The sequence below is a fragment of the Propithecus coquereli genome, unplaced genomic scaffold (assembly GCF_000956105.1).
Source record: "Propithecus coquereli isolate 6110/MARCELLA unplaced genomic scaffold, Pcoq_1.0 Scaffold81, whole genome shotgun sequence".
NCBI classification, from domain to species: Eukaryota; Metazoa; Chordata; class Mammalia; order Primates; family Indriidae; genus Propithecus; species Propithecus coquereli.
This window is the reverse complement of record NW_012154285.1, coordinates 9,470,055-9,490,268: the sequence shown is the minus strand read 5'-3', so window position 1 is coordinate 9,490,268 and position 20,214 is coordinate 9,470,055. Positions and strand designations below refer to the sequence as shown.

The 20,214-nt window shown below is 39.1% G+C and overlaps 1 protein-coding gene across 1 annotated transcript in view; it reads left to right on the top strand.

Annotated features, from left to right (window-relative positions):
* MED13L (mediator complex subunit 13-like) overlaps positions 1–20,214 on the top strand; it is a 287,723-nt gene that overhangs the window by 250,503 nt on the left and 17,006 nt on the right. Inside the window, exons 15-23 of the mRNA XM_012663527.1 lie at positions 3,078–3,298; positions 3,628–3,833; positions 7,946–8,883; positions 12,577–12,756; positions 13,356–13,579; positions 15,497–15,689; positions 16,342–16,768; positions 17,275–17,494; positions 18,825–19,013. Coding sequence (XP_012518981.1) covers positions 3,078–3,298; positions 3,628–3,833; positions 7,946–8,883; positions 12,577–12,756; positions 13,356–13,579; positions 15,497–15,689; positions 16,342–16,768; positions 17,275–17,494; positions 18,825–19,013 — 2,798 coding nt within the window. The remainder of the gene's footprint in view (positions 1–3,077; positions 3,299–3,627; positions 3,834–7,945; positions 8,884–12,576; positions 12,757–13,355; positions 13,580–15,496; positions 15,690–16,341; positions 16,769–17,274; positions 17,495–18,824; positions 19,014–20,214) is intronic.

The window sequence follows — 20,214 nt, the reverse complement described above, 5'->3', positions numbered from 1 at the left end:
ACAAAAATGTATTAATAAAAATAAAAGGATTTGTTCTGTAAAATTTGGATTTAGTCAAAAGGCTGCACTTAAGGACCTAGAAGGCCACATGTGGCCTTAAGGCCGCAGGTTCGCCACCCCTGCCTTTGTCCATCCTGGTAGCCGTGCCCACCCTCACTATAGCTATTTTCTAGGAAGAAAATTGAACAGGCAAACCATGTTTCTTTTGTAGAGGACCAAAGTGTTTCTCTAGGTCTGCATTGTCTTTCTGCCTTACCCTCTTTGGTCCATTGATAATCTCAAAACTTCTTCAGGGTCACCTCTTTTCAGAAATTCCCTGTAATTTCACAGCAGTTTCATCTTTTTCCAATTAAGCCAGATTTGAGAGGGAGGACTAGTCCATGCTGACTTGACCACTTACGGAGTGTTTAGATGTACATGGCCAATGTTCATTTCTCTGCATACATTGTCTCATTTAACATGCACAGAAATACAAGGTAGATATTTTTCCCATTTTACAGATGAAGAAATAGAAGCCGTAGAGGTTAAGAGTCTTCCTTAAGAATATCTGATAATAGGAATGGCAAAGACCACTTTTTAAAGTGAATCTCTTGCAGGTGGAATTTCATCTTTTTTTGTGTGTGTGCTCAGTTTTACCTTTGATAAAAATTAATGGGATGTCTGAGGCTTTGAAAACTGAGATATATGATATATGATATATGATATATGCGCTAGGTAATATCAAAGAAGTGAGGTAGCTCTAAGTGTGTGAAAGTGCCTTTAATTTATTTCTTAGAGGAAAATTTTAAAACTAGTAATACTGGCTGGGTATGTTGGCTTATGCCTATAATCCCAGCACTTTGGGAGGCAGAGGCGGGAGGATCACTTGAGCCCAGGAGTTTGAGACCAGCCTGGGCAACATAGCAAGACCCCCCCATCTCTACAAAAAATAAATGGAAAATTAGCTGGGTGTACTGATGTGTGCCTGTAGTCCCAGCTACTCAGGAGGCTAAGACGGGAGGATCACTTGAACCCAGGAATTTAAGATTACAGTGAGTTATGATCATTCACTGCACTGTAGCCTGGGCAACAGAGTGAGTCCCTATCTGTTAGGAAAAAAGAAAAAAAAACCTAGCAGAGCCGTTTTTTTGGTAAAATCTTGTATGATAGAATACTTTTAAGTAAAAGGCTATGTTTAAGCTCACCATTTTAAGAGAACTTACACAATTTTACATTTCCCAAAGATCTACATTGGTGATTAAGATTGCACAGCAGTGTGACTGTGAAGATTTTATGAAGCAGAATTATATTTTAAAATAGTACACTTACAAATTACAACTTTATGTTAAAATTTTGTAGTAGCTCCTCTGTGGCTTAGGAAGAGGCCTGGAGACTAAAGGTTAAAGGCGATGAATGTATTTCAAGTGAAATCTAACTCTGTATTAATATAAAGACCTCAGCCTTGTTTTAAAGAAAACTTACTGATCTGGTTGCTGCTGCATTTGAAGACCTGTTTTTCCCACCTCAGAATTTGTTAGTTATATAGTGTCTCAAATGTATTTCTGGTAGTTCCTTCTTTGGCTTCGCTATTATTCCTAGTTCTATAAATTGTCAAGTTCCTTAAGGATGGAGTATTCTCATAGCAAGAAGGTACCTCAAAGATCAACTTGGGAGTTTTAGGATCTTTTTTTCCTTAGCAGCAGCAGGTGCCACTTTGTCTAATGAAATCTTATACAGAATCCTGTTATAGAAAATGAATGGGGACGGAGCATCTCTAATGGAAATGGAAGTTGGGATCAGAAACCCTGCTGATTGGCCTCTCCCTCTCCTTATTTTACGGGTAGCATCTGGGGCCAAGAGAGGGTAAATGATTCAGGATTGTATGATTGTTTTCTTGGAAGGTGATAAAGATTATCTAATCCAGAGGTTCTCACCTTTTTTCTGCCTCCATATACTAAGGTGGTTAGAAGCTTTCCCTCATCCCACAAAGGAGAGCAGGCAAGTCTGTTGAGAATCACACATCTAGTCCAGCCTTCCCTGTTACATGAGGGAACTGAGGCCCTGAGGGAGGAAGTGACCCCACCATAGCAGAACTGTGCCTCCAGCCCTGGACTGTGGCTCCAGCCCCCTTTATACAGCTCTGCCTTAGAGTGTAGCCCAGGACAGAGCATGGTACAGTTATTCTGTATTGATTTCGGATTTGGAGCTGGAAGTCAGATCTTGGTCTGTTCAGTAGTTACTTTTTGTCTGTTTAAATATTGAAGTTGCTACAAAGAGCTACAGGATAGGAAATTCTGACATAAAATGTGATTCTAAATCACCGATTTAAACTTGTGGCTCCGAACTTGTTAATAAATTTGCTGCATAGGATAACCCCTAGTGGCCAAATTTTATAAACACAACTTGCATTTCTTTACATACACTCCTACTTTTAAGCATCAATGCTTTAATGAACCACTGTTAGTAACCATGGTTACTTTAGGTATATTAATGTGATTTTTTTAAAAAATGGTTGAGAATCACTGTTCAAAATATTTCTTAAAGGAAATTATGATGTTTCATTTTAATGTCAGTCTGGAAAGAGGGTACAGAACTATTTCCCCAAAAGAGCAGTTGTGAGCGTAGTGGATTTGTCAACCAACTGAGTAATCCTACTGCATATAAGCCACCATTCTGGCTCCAGACAATTTTCATCTTGTATTAATAGTATTTTATAATACTTGAAGCAGGGATAGAATTTTTAATAAAGTGGTTATGCTATTTAATTGCTTCCAGTTTCTATTTAATTCACCTCTCATCTCCTTGGACTTATGAGGGAATCGGTTGTGGAAAGTAAAATATATGTTATGTAGACTTTGTTCACTTAATTAATGTGAAGCCAAACTATAAAGTATCAACAAGGTAGTGGTAAAGTTCCAGAAAAGGATGATTTTCTGCTGATTGCCTTTTTCTTAGAGGTTTCCATTAATATCCTATTGTGTAACTGATGTGACCATTTAATTAACCTTATTTTTGGTGCCAAATAGGGTACCTGGCTATAGACTAGGACTTTTTAGAAGTCTTGCCTGCTAAAATAAATATTTTTAAAAAATTTTTAGCAGTCGCAGACTTGCAAAGGATGTTCCCAACTCCTCCATCTTTGGAACAGCATCCTGCATTTTCTCCCGTGATGAATTATAAAGATGGTATCAGTTCAGAGACAGTGACGGCGTTAGGCATGATGGAGAGCCCTATGGTCAGTATGGTTTCAACACAACTCACGGAATTCAAAATGGAAGTGGAAGATGGATTAGGAAGTCCCAAGCCAGAGGAAATAAAGGTAATTGTCAATATACTCTTTCTCAAGGCAGGGTGGTTTCCAAGTGGATTCATATACATCTTCTTTAAAATGATATTATCTATATGCCATATATACGTAAGTTTTTAATAATGCTTTGAATTGGAGCATGAGGCATACTAGTTGGCACATTAATTATAGTGTGTTTTGATTAATTTAAAATTTTGCCATTAGCGTTTTTCTGCTGATGAAATAAGAGCACTATTGAATTATGATCATGTTTGTTGCTATTTTTGTGGTAGCACTATGCAACTGTGGCATGTCCTAAATAGTTTGTCAGCATTAACACTGACCCCACTTTGTTGTTACAGGACTTTTCATATGTACACAAAGTTCCATCTTTCCAACCTTTTGTGGGATCCTCCATGTTTGCTCCACTGAAGATGTTGCCGAGCCATTGCCTGCTACCTCTGAAGATACCTGATGCCTGTCTGTTTCGGCCTTCGTGGGCAATTCCTCCTAAAATTGAACAACTGCCCATGCCCCCTGCAGCCACTTTCATTAGAGATGGCTACAAGTATGTACAGGGATTGTGTTGTTTACTTGCACTATTTGATGCAGTTTTTATCTTCACTAAACATTTATTTAAAATGATGACAGTAGTGATCACTTGAAACTTTTCTTTATTGGCCATTTATGTTTTTTGTGTACATTATTTTGTGTCAAAAATGTGCATTATTTTCCAAATGAAATTTTATTTGCAGATAGTCCATGACTTATGATGGGTCTATTTAGGATTTTTCAACTTCATGATGATACCAAAGTGATATGCATTTGGTAGAAACAGTACTTTGAGTACTCATACATCCATTCTGTTTTTACTTTCCGTACAGTATTCCGTAAGTTCCATGAGATATTCGGCACTTTATTATAAAATAGGGTTTGTGTTAGATGATTTTGCCCAATGTAGGCTATTGTAAGTGTTCTGAACACCTTTAAGATAGACTAGGCTAAGCTATGATGTTGAGTTTATTAGTTGTATTAAATGCATTTTGACTTAACAGTATTTTTAGCTTATTATCGGGACATAACCCCATGTGTACTTGGAGAAATTAAGGTTATTTGTATAGAGAACCATGGTATTCATGTCCGTTGAGTGTCAAATCAGTGTTTACCATAGAATCAAACACTTGAGTGGAATTGGTAGTACTCTTGGTGTGGTAGTGGTAAGATAATTTCTCTGTTGCTGACTTCATGTCATATAAGAAAGGAGCAACAAAATGGTGCTATGAATTGGGGGGAGGAAAAGGAGATGTGTATGGTAGCTTGGACATATTTTAGTCACGTATTTTACAAAAAATAGTACTCATATCAACAATGTAGAATTAATTTTCCCTGATGAATAATTTCTTAATAAAATGTTTTAAATGCTATAAAATAAAAGGCCATAAACTCAAATTTCAATCAGGGCCAGGTAAGCAATATACAGATGAAATGGACAGGTTAAAAGCAAAAGACTTGGCATCACTGATGCTCAGTGTCATTGTGGGTGACAGACAGTAGGAGCGAGTGAGGTCTGGTGGGTGCCCATTGAAAGGGATGTTTGCTATTCAATTGCAGAGAGTTGTTGTCAGGCAGGAGTGGGGTCAGTGTGGTAGATCTTTCTGTTTTTGAGGGTGACTGGAAATATGAATTTTTATATGTTTTCCTTTTTAAAATGTTGGCAGCTAATTCTAAGTTAAACTTTAGGAACCAATAAGAAAAATTTGGGTTCCAACTTCAGTCTGTGGGCTGCATGTTTGTGACCTCCTATAAAACCATCCCAATGACATCAATTTTAATATCTTAACCAGGGTTCATGCTTGTGTTTGTAAAGTCAGTATCAGCATGAAAAACTATGACAGAGAAGTACAAAAGAACCCTAGACTTAGGAAGCTACAGCTACAATGTCATAGGAATTAAATTCCTGCCTTTAAAAAATTCTGTGTATGGCCTTAAATGACCGTTTTACCTGAGTCTTCCCTTCTTTGGGAGCAATATTGCCTGGCCTCCCACACAGGACTTTTGAAAGGCTCCAACAGCTAATTGTTGTGGAAATACCTTGGAAATAACAACACACCAGCAGGATAAAAGAGTGTGCTGAGAAGCACTCCGAGTGCCTGGCTTGTTTGCTGCTACTGTGCTCCGGTTGTACTCTAGCTTACATAATTAGATACTGCTGCAGCACAGCGAGAACACCCTGGCACACGAGGGGTTAGGTTAGCAGCACAGTTGCAAAGAAATGATGCAGGAGCTTCAAGAACCCATTTGACAATTTCGTCCCTTTTATAGAGGTAGGTTCCCTAGAAAGGTCACATGCAACCATTTGCTATATGATGGTTTAAATAATTTAGATCATTGTTTATATCTGTTACATCTATCATTTGCCATTTCAAAGATTCTTTGTATTCTAGACTGGCAGTGCTAATAAAACTTTCTGTGATAAAGGAGGTGTTTTATATCTGCACTATCCATCATGACAGCTACCAGCCTCATGTTGTAGCTGTTGGCTACTTGAAATGTGGCGAGACCAAGACTGAATTTTTAGTTCTACTTCAATTAATTTAAATTTAGCACATGGGGCTAGTGGTGTTACCTTATTGGACAGCAAGGTTCTAGACTGTGTGTAATCCTCCAGTAGTGGTCTCCGGCTTCCACCGCTCTGGACTCCCCCTTTGTTACAGCACCCCTGCAGTCGCATGCTTGATGTGTGCCATGCTTGCTCAGGAGCTACCTTTTCTTTCTCTTTTTCACTTTTGAATATCCAGCTTCTAGCAAGGGTTGCTACTTAATTCATTTTTATTGAATGGGAAAAATCAGGTTACTGTTACAAGATAAACTGTTCGTACTACCTAGGGAGCAATTTAATTATTTAGGTTTTTAGTTAGTAGTCATAGTTCCTTTTATAATCTGAAGTGCATAATAAATTTAGGGTTTTGTTGAACAGGAAAATTTGAAAGGAGTCCAATTAGAGTAAAGATCACTATTACACACTTATTATTTTGGTCTCTGAGAGAGCAGTGATTTCCAGTCAAGTTTTCTGGGTCATTTTTTATCTGTACTCAAAGATATCACCATGCCTCAGATTTAAAATTTCTTTATAGTGCCTGATTCGGATTTTCAGGCCGGTAGTTTTAGACATAGCTAATTAAAAATCACAAGAGAATTATTTGAAGAGACATTTCTTTATGACCTTCTTCTTTCACATTATAAGTGAATGAGTATGTAGCTCATTGGAGGAACATTATTTTAAGCACAGTATTGATATATATAAAAGAATATTAAGAATTTTAAAAATCTCCATTCTTTTGATACCTTCTAAGCAGAAAGAATGGGCTCATACACTGTTTTATGTGCACATCTAAGAATGTGGAGTTGTCCCTCAGTGTCCTTGGGGGATTGGTTGCAGGACACCCCAGATACCAAAAATCCAAGGATGCTCAAGTCCCTTACGTAAAATGGCACAGTATTTGCACATAACATATACACATGCTCCTATATAATTTAAATCATCTCCAGATTACTTATAATACCTAATGTAAACGCTGTGTAAATTGTTATGCTGTATTTTTTGTTTGTATTTTTTTATCATTGTATTATTTTTTATTTTAATTTTTTTCCAAATATTTTTGATCTGCATATGGTTGAATCCGTGGATAAGGAATCCACAGATACAGAGGGCCAACTGTGTATCAAGAAAATGTTTTACAATAATAAAACAGCAGAACATTGCTGACACTGTTTTGTTTTCTGTTTGGCAATTCCAAAAAGAAGTCACTGCTTCTAAGAAAATAGATAAAACAGCCCAGTCAGTTTGGGGGAATTAAGATAATTACACTATATGTAATGCATAGCATATTGAAAAATAAAAAATGAAATAGAAGTACCTACCATTCCATAGAAATCTGTTAGAAGCCAGAAACTATGATGCAATATGTGTACTTCTGTGCAACCACCTCATTAATACTAAGGCCTCTTTGCAGCATGTGTAATATTTCTATGAATTGTAGTATAGCACTGGCAAATGGGTTACCTAAAATAGAATTCCCTCATGGTCACGCATTACTATAAAAATGCTAGCCTAGATAGGGCTGCATTTTGAAAATTAGAAAAATGTTAAATTTTCATGTGTATTTGATTATAACTACTTTAGTATTATATATAGATTATAGCCTCAGAGAACAAGTACTCTGGCAGACATTCAATTTCAAAAAAAATGACAAAATGTAATTGCAAATTAGATGGAAATTTCATCCTATGGTCCTCTAGCTAATTTAGCACTGAACCCATGTGTTGAAGTTCCATTTCGTAGTTAGAGCTTTTTAAAATTATATTGACCAAACCCAGCATCTTGTTTTCTTGTAAAAATAGTAAAAGTCCCCTCAAAAGGTTAAGATGGGGATTGCTTAAATGTGGAATAAGTAGAAGGAAAAGTGCTGTGTTGAATTATTCTTCATGCTTCTTACTTCCCTACACACTTCACTGACTGCTTTGTATCTTTTTTTTTTTTAAAGAGAAAATTGAATATACCAAGTGATAACACACACAAATGATGAGAAACGTGCAGTACGTGGTTGGGGTGGTTGTGTGTCTACTCTGGCAGGTGTGACATGCTGCCTTTCCTCACTTAGTGCCCTTCTCTTTTCGCAGTAATGTGCCTAGTGTCGGGAGCCTAGCAGATCCAGACTATCTGAACACACCGCAGATGAACACACCGGTGACGTTGAATAGCGCTGCCCCAGCCAGCAACAGTGGGGCAGGAGTCCTACCATCTCCAGCGACCCCTCGCTTCTCTGTCCCCACACCACGAACCCCCAGGACCCCAAGAACTCCCAGAGGTGGGGGCACTGCCAGTGGTCAAGGGTCTGTTAAATATGACAGCACCGATCAGGGGTCACCAGCCTCTACCCCGTCCACCACGCGGCCCCTCAACTCTGTGGAGCCTGCCACCATGCAGCCAATTCCTGAAGCCCACAGTCTCTATGTCACCCTGATTCTCTCAGATTCTGTGATGAATATCTTTAAAGACAGAAACTTTGACAGCTGTTGCATCTGTGCCTGCAACATGAACATCAAAGGGGCGGATGTCGGGCTTTACATCCCCGATTCTTCCAATGAGGACCAGTACCGCTGTACCTGTGGGTTTAGTGCCATCATGAACCGTAAACTTGGCTACAATTCGGGACTCTTCCTCGAAGATGAGTTGGATATTTTTGGGAAGAATTCTGATATTGGTCAGGCTGCGGAGAGGCGCTTAATGATGTGTCAGACCACCTTCCTTCCCCAGGTGGAGGGAGCCAGAAAATCCCAGGAGCCACCCATCAGCCTTCTCCTCCTCCTCCAGAATCAACACACACAGCCTTTCGCTTCTCTGAGTTTCCTGGACTACATTTCTTCCAACAGTCGCCAAACTCTCCCCTGTGTAAGCTGGAGTTATGACCGGGTGCAAGCAGATAACAATGATTACTGGACGGAATGCTTTAATGCACTGGAGCAAGGGCGGCAGTACGTGGATAACCCCACTGGCGGAAAAGTGGACGAAGCTCTGGTGAGAAGTGCCACTGTGCACTCTTGGCCTCATAGCAATGGTAGGTGTCCCGGAACACACGTTTACTTTGAAAAGTATCTTGGTGTGATCATAACTTAAAACCTTTCTTTGCTTTGTTAACAAAAAATTTTATCTCTTAAAAAAAAAAGTCAGAACTAAAGTGAGAGCTATATTGATTTCATCCTCAATTTAAGGACTGAGGAAATGTTTTATATTGAAACACCTTCGGAGAGAGTAATTGTTTTCTGCAAATTTCCTCATGTATTAATTCATAAGTAGCCGACCTGTGTTGGAAACCTGTGACTGCTGAATATCAGAGTTGTCAACAGTATACAGACTGATAATCTGCATACCCTTGCATGTTTAAATTCACGCATTCTTCACGACCAAGTTTCCGTGGTACCTCTTCCGTGAAGGCTTCTCCCCCTTTATAGACTTTTCTCCTTCCTCTGGCTCCCCAGTATGTTTTATCTCTTGCTTTGTGTTGTGATAACTGGGGCGTATCACTGGTTCTTCTGTTAAAAGCTCCAGTTGACAAACATTTTTGGAGTTAGGCTCTGAGAGTGCCAGGCAAATTGCTCTTCCCTTTTCTTATTCCTTTGCTGTCTATGCTGTGATGCATTTTGAGGGATAAGAAGGTGACTGAGAGGCAGGGTACTTGCACTCATGGACTTTATAATCTATTCTGGAAATGGACATTAATCAAACGACTAACAAGTAAGCGTATTATTGCAAACCATTATAAAATAAAGTGATGAAAGAAAGCGTGGGGCGGAGGGGGCCGCCATAGGCTGGGGGTCAAAGAAGACCCCATTGAAGAAGTAGTAACATTTGCTCTGCATTCCCGATGGTGAGTACAAATTAACTGAGGAAGGAGAGTAGGGAGCAAGGCATTATGTCCCAGACAGAAGGTGTGGCAAGTGTGAAAGCCCTTAGGTATATGGAGAGTGGGGCCTTCAAGGAACTGCAAGGCGGCCAGAAGCCAGCAGGGATAGATTACAACAAGCCTTTTGAGGCACGGTGGAGGTTATGTCTTCATCCAAAGAGCAGTGAAAGTCACTGAAGGGTTCTAAGCAGAGGCATTACATCAGATTTGTATAGCTAAAAAAGAAAAATGACAGTGTGCTGTGGCCATATGTGGGGGTGTGGATTAGAAAGTGGCAGGAATGGATTTGGGGAGACTAGTTATTGAGGAAGACCAAATGAGAAATCGTCACTTGCCTTAGGGTCCTAGCAAAGAAGATGGAGAAATAGAGGCATTCAAGAGACGTTTAGGAGGTTGTATTGTGGGACTTGGTGATGGCTTGAATTTAGGGGGTAGGGGAGAGTGAGATAGATGTTAAGAACGAGTCCCAGGTTTGTGACTTGTGTACTGGATAGACGGTAGGCACTTGGGCCTGGAGTAGTTGGCATGTAGATGATAACTCCAGTCAGGGGGCACACATGAGCTTCCTGAAGAGGAGGAGGAGGAAAGTATAAGATGAGAAGAGAGCCTTGGGCAGAGCTTAGCTGAACGCTGAACGGTAAAGGCCAGGGAGAGAAGTGTGAGCATGGCAGAGGAGGCTGGTAAGGAAGAACCAAAGAGGAGGTGTCTTGGAATCCAGGGACAACCAGTGTTGCAAGACAGAGAAAGTGGTCAACAAGCATTAAAATGCAGCCGAGGATTTTAAGATAGGGATTAAACATGTCTTCTGATCATAGTGAGAGCTGTTTCTGTGGAGTGGTGGGAACAGAGGCCAGACTGGAGGGGTTGTGTGAAGGAAGCATGGGCCCTGCTTCTGAACAACTCTCAGTCTTGCAGGGGAGAAGGTTAGATATGCTTCTTAAATAAGTTTGAAATCTGAAATAATAAAAGTACGTTCAGAGCACAGAGGTCTGTAGAGTAAGGAGTGATGGGTGTTTTCTGTGGAGGCCAAGCAAGGAAGGCTTCATGGAGGTAGATACCCCTAAGGAAGCATTGAAGGTTTATACTAATTTTTATAACTGTGTAAGTTCAAGCACAGCACATTATACTTAGCAGGCCCTTAATTAATGTCTACCGAATGGGTTTATGAAGTAAGTGAAGTGCAGCCTTTCCCCTAAAGAAATGTGCATGATTGGCTTGGGTGGTTCCTTTTAGTAGATCACTGGTGACCTTCAGGTAGAAAAGCAGTCTTTGTGCATGGATCAGTGGGGTCATCTTTCGATATGAAGAATAGCACATTTTATTGCAGGGGAGGTCTGGGTTTCAAATGTTAAGATGCTTAAAAGTACCAGATAGGTAATGTAAGTGAGCGAGGTGGAAGGCAGATTTGCAAAACACGATGCCTCGAATTGTGTCCTTTCGAAACACTTTCTACTTTGCATGCACAGGAATAGGGTTCACGAGAAACATGCTTGCTTTTGATTTTCTCGAATCTGTGATTCTCTTGGTCTGTCATTCTCACTTTTGATAGCCAGTGCCTTTGGTATAAGAAGTACTTAACTTTTTTCCTTTACTATAAGGAAAAAAGAAGCACGGGCTTGAAGAAAAAAGTCTGTTAACAGTGCTTCAGTCGTAGGCAGACAGCAGGGCAGGGGCCCTGCAATGCCTGAAGGGGGACAGGTGCGCTTCAGCTGCAGCAGGTCGCAGTTATGTAGGAAGAGGAGTCTCGGCCTCAGGCTCGTCAGGTCTCCCAGTTTTTCAAGAGAAGCTGGAAATCCAAATTTGTATATGGAGTTTCCTGGAGTAATTCGTTCCAAAGTTTAACAAAATACTCTGTAGACCACTAGTTTGCAACCTGTGTTTTCTTGATTCAGGGACACATCTGAAAATGTCTTAAGAGTCCTTAAGCATCCTGTGTTTCAGATTTGGTTGGTAGATATTTAAATCTTTCTATTGTGCCCCTTCCCAGTCAGCTAGATGAGTAAGAGTGAGGCAGGGTCTCCAGGAGCCCAGCTGTGCAGATCCGTAGCACATCACCTCGAGCTTAGTTAGCTCTTCCACAGACCCTTTTGAGAATCTGATGAGCATTAGGGACCCTTCATCCTGGGGAAAAAGTACACAGACGTTCAGGCATGCATGCACAGTTTCGCCTAAGTTTCAGGGGGCTTTCAAATCCTAGGTTAAAAACCCCTCCCCAGGGAGACTGCTAGCAGAAGGAGTGTTTCTTAAACAGTGAACCTCCCTGCCTCCCTCTGTGTACAGATGACTTTAGTCCCACAGCAGCTTCTGCCACGTTTCCACGTGCCTCTGGCTACGTTGAGGGTTGTCTTTTCTTTACACATTCTGTATTTTGTGCAAATATTTCACATTAAGCGCATTTACAAAGTTTTTAAAAGCTGCTTTTTAAGTTCCTTTTTTCCTAGTCATCATATAATCAAAACATTGATATTTATAAATAAAAGCAATACAATAATTAAGAAACTTTTGCAGCTCTCCTTTCTTATGGAAAACCTTGGGAACAGGTTTATATGACTTTAAAAAATCAGACCTATCCATTTTTCCACTTTTAAACAATTGTTCAGTTAAACTTTTTAATGTAGAATAACCCATTTTCCTTTTTATTATTTTTGGTACTAAATTATCATGAATTATTTTCTCTAATTTAGAAGAATACCTTTCCTCTTGACTCCTGGGTCAAGTATTTTAGAATTTGCTACAGCTGGTAACATCTTCGTCATGGTCTATAACTGAGACCCAAAAGGATAGTAAGAAAAGAGAATGTGCTTAACCCTCCTTTATGCTTTCTGTTCTTTCTCACTTCTCTTCCAGTGCTGGACATCAGCATGCTCTCCTCCCAAGACGTGGTGCGCATGCTGTTGTCCCTGCAGCCCTTTCTCCAAGATGCCATCCAAAAGAAGCGCACAGGCCGGACCTGGGAGAATATCCAGCATGTGCAGGGACCACTCACCTGGCAGCAGTTCCATAAAATGGCAGGACGGGGAACCTATGGTAGAGTCTTTGCCCTGTTCGAATTCCTTCTGACTTCAGCGCTTTTCATGAAGAGCAGCTTTAGTTAGGTTAAATCCCTGCTTCACTGACAAAATGGAATCTTTTTATTCATGACTGTGAAATTTTATAATCTCCTTGTTTTCTTTATTTTTGGAGTCAAGTTTTCCAAACACCTTTGACACAATCCAGGTCAATAAGGAAAATAATACCTAAAAAGTATATTTATTAGGTTCTCCACATCTTTCCAGTCCTCATTGCATTTTCATGTGGATGGACTTCTAGGCTAGTTCTGTCTACTCTGTAGTCAGGATCATGATCTTATCTTGAAGGAGAGGAAGTAGCGCTGCTTGGAAAGTGAACTTTAACTTGTCTAGTCTGCCCTCTGATCTTATTTAACCTTTATAAGTGAGTTCTGATTCGTTTAATTAAGGGCCTTAATCAGGGGCCATTTAATTAGATTTGAAAAATACTTTATCATGTCCATGTGCAGTCACATTTCAGATGCCAGAATTAAAACCAATGCACCAGAAACTGCTAAATTGTCCAGGTTGTGGGAAACAGACTCTTAAGTAGCTTCTTAAATTACAACGTTGTTTTAGGTTCGGAAGAATCTCCTGAGCCATTGCCCATCCCCACTCTGCTGGTCGGCTATGACAAGGACTTCCTCACCATCTCGCCCTTCTCCTTGCCATTTTGGGAGAGGCTGTTGCTGGACCCCTATGGGGGCCACCGTGATGTTGCCTATATCGTGGTGTGTCCAGAAAACGAGGCCTTGCTCGAAGGAGCCAAAACTTTCTTCAGGGACTTGAGTGCTGTATATGAGGTGAGAAAGTTGTGAAAATTGTTTTTTATGACATGAATCCCCTGATTGTTTTTAGTTATGACTAAATTTGAAAGAACAAATATCTCGAAAGTAGATCTCAAAGAAAATTCGTAAATATTAATAGTTGGAGGATGAAGAAAAGACTTAAATTAGCAAATTTTCCTGGAAATATATTGCTTTCCCATCTTGGCTTTATTTTTTATTAGGTTTAGAAGACTTTACTCTGCCGTCCTTACCACACATCTTTAAATCCCATCCGCTGTCTTTTCCCTGTTTGTGGCTCAAAGTTTAAGATTATTGGTCACCAGAGGAAAGTGGTGGTTGTATAGAAGATAAGCTTTACAAAAAGAGTACATCTACTCTTTTTATTTATTCATTGGGTGGAGGGATGGGCTGGGTGGCTGAGAGTTCCTGAAAACAGTATAAAAATGTTTAGCTTGAAAATTTCTGCATCTAAAGATAGATTTAATGAATCATGTCCCTGTTGTGCTTTAATACTACGTTCACCTTAATACTGAAATTTCGATACAGATTAAAAATGTAACAACCGTAATAGTGTAAAAACCAGGTTAGATAATTTTATATCTTTAATACGTGAATTTCTGTTGCTTTTGAAAAATTAGAATCATGTCTGTCTTTGAGGAGTGCCACATTATTTTCTGCCAAAGAACATACACTCTAAGTTCTTTGCACCTAATACTTCTGATGTCTTTGTATTTGGCAAGATAATATTTACGAAGTGTTTAGAACTGTGACAGGCACATTCTAAGCATTGTGAAAGTGTTTTTTAAAATAAGATTCCAAACTGAATTTCAAAAATCTTCCAAAACAGGATATTCACTATTTATGAATGTGTGAGTAAGCATGAAATAGTAAACTTATGTGTTGCTACAAAAAAAATGAGGAGATGCTAACATGATGTAATAGCATCAGTGAGGCTACTGGAGGAAGTCCTTGGATACATGCATTTCTGGACAAGCCTGGTCCATGGATGCATGATACTGTTAAGTCATTATTAATTATTAACCTAACACAGAAAACTTGTCTAAGCAATGTCAAAGCCTCATGCATTCTCTTGAATGAAGCCTTCAACATAAGTTACAAAACATAAAAGCATCGCCAGATCTTTTTAGAAGGTGCAGATACTCTTTTATCTCTTAATGACCTTACTAGAGTTACTCACTTGGCAGTAATTCCTACCTCCTTAAGAAGAGTGTACACCAGAGAATTTTGTGGGGGCTTAGTAAGCCTTCACTTCGTCAGCTCCAGTAAGGGATAATAATATGGGCCATCCTGCTGGTGAACAGGTAGTTTACTTTTTGCAGGTGTATTATATTCTCTGCTGTAAGCACCCATTTGGCATCCTGGAGATTAATAGCAGAATCTCATTGTCCTAAAACAACTATTTACTTTAAAAACATGGTCGGCATACTCACTGCTTCAGCGGCCCCTGCTCTTGGTGATCTCCAAATGTCTGTAACATTATAACAGATGGCCCATAAAATTTTAATGTTATCTTATGGGAAAACATTATGAGTAGGGATTGCTTAAGAGGTTTTAGTGGACATATGTCTCAGTCAGCCTTAGTAGGCAGGAATCTGGTTATTCTTTATTTTCCCATTAGCAATCAGATAGTGTTCAGCAGTCTCCCCTTGTGCAGGAGAAATTGGCTTCGGTGAAGACACATTTATTTTTCTTCAGAGGACCTAGTATAGGTTTTGGAGAGACAGATAGCAATTTCAGGGTACATTATGATTACTAGAAAGGACCAGCTTATAATATTGTTTTGATCACTCGTGAGAAAACCCTAAAAGAAAATGGAAAATGCTTTATGGTAAAGAAGCCCCCTTGCTAACTGTAGGTACTGTATGAAGGAATGGCTCCTGTTGTAAATCATGATCTTGTTTGTGATATCAGATGTGTAAGCTTGGGCAGCACAAGCCCATCTGCAAAGTGCTACGCGATGGCATCATGCGTGTGGGAAAGACAGTCGCACAGAAGCTGACGGATGAGCTCGTGAGTGAGTGGTTTAACCAGCCTTGGAGCGGTGAGGAGAATGACAATCATTCCAGACTCAAACTTTATGCGCAAGTTTGCCGCCATCACCTAGGTAAAAGGGAATTTATTTAGCAAAGTAAAATTTAAGAAGTAAAATAGGAAATCTCTCCCACCCTACCTTTACGGATGCGACGTTGTATTTCTTTTGTCTCAAGTAATGTTAGTGTTCCATTACTATATTTATTTAGATCCAGTTTTTGTGTTCTGGGTAGTTAAATACAAATTTTTATGTGGACATACATTCCTGTGCCTAAAGAAGTCATATCGAATTTACTCCACATTTGAAAACTTAGCTGCATGACTTGGTATTAACTGCTTGATTTTAACCCATATTCTCAAGAGAATCTTATAAGCTTGTAAAGCCATGTACACATAGAAGCATAATACACTATGATGGTTGTGGAATATGTGACTTGTCAGTTTTCAGTGAAGGCTTATGAAATCAGTCTGAAAGGAGAATGCTGCATGTGATTAATTTCCTATTTTCAAATAAGCCTCTTGTGTAGAATTTTTAAGTTGCTCCATATGCATTTCCATGTTGGCAGAATATATTAATATAAACATAAGTGTGGAAATAGTATTTTGGGTGTCATAATTAGAGTATTGCAGCAAAATTGTTTTTATAAGTGACCATTCTAAATTTCTGATTCAGTCGGATGCTACAGAACATCACTAAAATCACCTCTCTGCATGTACTCTTTCAGCACCTTATTTAGCCACTCTGCAGCTCGATAGCAGCCTGTTGATACCACCTAAATACCAGACCCCACCAGCAGCAGCACAGGGACAAGCTACGCCTGGAAGTGCTGGGCCTTTAGCTCCAAATTCAGGATCAACAGCACCCCCAGCTGGCAGTGCGTTTAATCCCTCCTCTAATGGTAGTTCTACAAACCCTGCAACAAGTAGTTCCACGTCTGGTTCCTCTGTGCCACCGGTCTCATCGTCTGCCTCTGCTCCCAGTATTAGCCAGATCAGCACTACCTCTTCTTCAGGATTCACTGGTAGTGTTGGAGGGCAGAACCCCAGCACTGGGGGCAGTTCTGCAGATAGAACGCAAGGGAACCTAGGCTGTGGTGGAGACACTGAGCCTGGGCAGAGCTCTTCTCAGCCCTCACAAGATGGACAAGAAAGGTGCGTTACTCACTGGTGGAGACGAGTGACTTCAGTGTGGACCCTGTCCCTGCTCTCCTTCCGCACTCCTCTCCCTCGACCTCGTGATCCTCTAAATCCAGTAAAGGGCCCTATTTCTCTGCTTCTCAAAAAAGAGTGACAACTGTCAATCTAAAGATGTAGTGTCAAAAAACTTGTGACTTCTTATAACTTACAAGCTTATTGTCATTAAACTTATTAACTTACTGTCAACTTATTATGAAACATCTTTGTACAATATAACCACAGAAAAAGGAGAACTGAAAAAGAGATCTTCCATTTTGGAGGAGTATATTGCCATTTTCCATGTAGTCTCAGTGCTGTCTGGCTTGGTTTGCCTTGATTTTGGTAACATGATACATATTATTGTTACATTTAATCTGTAATCATTGCCTAGGGAGTCAGTGTGCTAAAATTGAGCACAATTTTTTGTGTGTTTGTGTAATTTATATTTATTTTGTGCATCTCACAAGTGACTGTCTGTTCAGCATTACAGAAAGGGAGAGAATAGGAATTCCCACAGAGCCTGACTCTGCAGACAGCCAAGCCTATCCTCCAGCTGTTGTCATTTACATGGTGGACCCATTCACTTACACTGCAGAGGAAGACTCAACTTCTGGAAACTTCTGGCTTTTGAGCTTGATGCGCTGCTACACAGAAATGCTGGATAACTTACCTGAGCATATGAGAAATTCTTTCATTCTCCAGGTTATTATTTGCAAGTTTATTCTTTACTTTTGTTGTTGTTGTTGTTGTTGTTGTGAAAATAAACACCAGTTCGTGATTTTTTAAGTTGGAAGTACAAGTTAACTATCCCTTATCCAAAATGCTTGGGACCAGAGTGTTTTGGATTTTGGATGTGGAAGTCCAGTTCTCCTTCCGTCTGCTTGGAGTTTTTCCACTTCTCTATGGCCCTGGGAACTGTCCATACTCATACTTGAGCTCTAGATTGTTGCTGGTGAAGATCTCGGTGCTGTATATTTATTTTTGTTTTTTTGTGGGAGGACGAGAGAAGCCAGCTTGCTTCTGCTACCACCATTTTGGAACCAGAAGTCTTTCACAAGCAACATTTTTAATGATTGCATATTTTCCATATTTAACCATTCCTGTATAGTTATTTAATTTGTCTCCAGTTCCTCACTATTATAAATAAAGCCATAGTAAACATGTTTATGTATAATCTTTTTTTCACATTTCAGTTCAGCTTTTAACATGGATTCTCAGATGTAGATACTGATAAATATTGCCAAATTCCTTTACAAAAAAGGTGATACTTACTTTCAGCAGTGATTGAGAATGTTTATTTTCACTGCATCTTTGACACCTTTATAATGTAATGATTAAAAAATATATACATATGGGCTGGTCCGAAGGTAGTGAGTTATCTCACTTGATTTTTCAGTCAGTTACAGATTGAACTCCTTGTTCTACTACTTAACCCCCCTCCTCACTACTGCACTTGACTAGTCTTAAAAAAAAAAAAATTATATATATATATATATATATATATATGTGAAATGCCTTGGGTGTTTGGGTTTTGTTTAATGTCACTTTAAAGCTATCTTATAGAATTAAAAGATTGAAATTAAAGTTATCAGAATAGAATGATAGTTTTTTGTTATTTTGAAGTTTTTGAATGATTAGATAATAACTCCAAAAAGTTATTATCTAATGCTTATTATATGTATACATTATAAAAGTGAGAATTGTTTTAGAATGCAAATTTTTAAATTTTAAGGGCCATGGTAGTACCTGTAGTAAATTGAGAGTTTCCTCCTTAAATAGTAACAGGGTAATTTTTAAGTGACAGTATAACTTGACCAGCATAATGGTACATCTTCTTAAATTGCCGGTATACTTTTGGGATGTAGAATTTTATGTCACTGGAAGGAATTAGGACTTAATTATATTATGCTTGGCATTTATGTATTCTAAAGCTAAAGTTTCCCCTTCCCATTCAAGTAAGAAATTCGTGCTTTCTCGTTAGCATGTTAGATCTCAGTTTCTGGATGTTTTTGTTTTGTATTTGTGTCTTTAGATTGTGCCTTGCCAGTACATGCTGCAGACAATGAAGGATGAACAAGTTTTCTACATTCAATACTTGAAGTCCATGGCATTTTCGGTGTACTGCCAGTGTAGGCGACCTCTGCCTACACAGATCCACATTAAATCCCTCACAGGATTTGGGCCTGCAGCCAGCATCGAGATGACCCTCAAGAACCCTGAGGTGGGTATTGGCAGGGAAGAAGGTTCCAGAATGAATACTTTTATACTGAAATGCAAGCCAGTAAAGGGTTTTGTCTGGCCCACAGATTGGTTGCTTGCTTGGTTGGTCTTCTACCTTTATGTGAGAGTTGGTAGGTTTCTTTAATTCTTAAGTTAAAATAGAGGAGATACTTCTCTGAACTTTTAAAATTTTTGAGAAGAGAGGCAACCAAGTTCTTGCTATTTTTTGATGTAGGACCTAAGCAACAATGTACTTAACCACTTTTAGTTATTAATATTCAAATTTCCTAAGTTTATTTTGTTCTTTGTTTTTCTAAGCTAATCTGTGTCTGAAATCACAAACTCTTTGCCTTCCCCAGCTCTGGTTTGTATCTTGAGACAGCAATTATATATGTGTTTACTCTGTAAGATCATTTTCCGACGCACTTTCTTACAGGGAGCTACTTTCTCCTCTCCTTGTCTCAGGGCTTCTGTGTATAAATGAATGCTTTCTCTCTCCATCTTTTTAAACCTACGTCCTGCAGATACGTATGTACCTCAAGGGAAATTTTACAACACAAAAGCCAAACATGTTTTAAACAAAAGTTTTACACTCCTTTGATTTTCTAATCACCTTATCTAGAAGATAGGTGTACAGGACAATGTTCAGAATCTTCAAAGCCTTCAAATATCAGTTCCCACAACTTTATTATGTGAAAAATACCCACTAATAAAAACCAGCAAACACCTCTTCGCCATAAGAGAGCTTCTTAAAAAGACCAACTGCTGATTTTAGTTAGCAAAATAAGTTCTGGAAAACTCTCTCTTTCGTAAGTAAAAGGTTGGAAGTAAACAGTGATACAAGTAGTTAATACTGTGTTTGCTGTAACTTGGTTAGGGTTGGCTCGGCCCCAAGGGAGAAGGCTGCTCAGCTGATGACCTACTTTCACTCTGGTCTTATATCAGATGTCATTTTTGTCAGCTTTCGTTTATTCTTTGAGTTTGAGTTTTTCCCTTTTGCGAGCATTTCATCTGTTTTCTTTATTAGCTTTTTCTCGAATTTAAAAAATGTCTCTACCTGTTTCTTATTTTGTCTCCAGAAATTAAGAATTATTGCCTTTATAAACCATAGAATCCTTCAGTTCTTTACCTCTTTTTGACTATTCTACAATTCAGATGCAATCAGTTCTTGATGCTTTGGTAAGAAGTGATCACAATTTCAG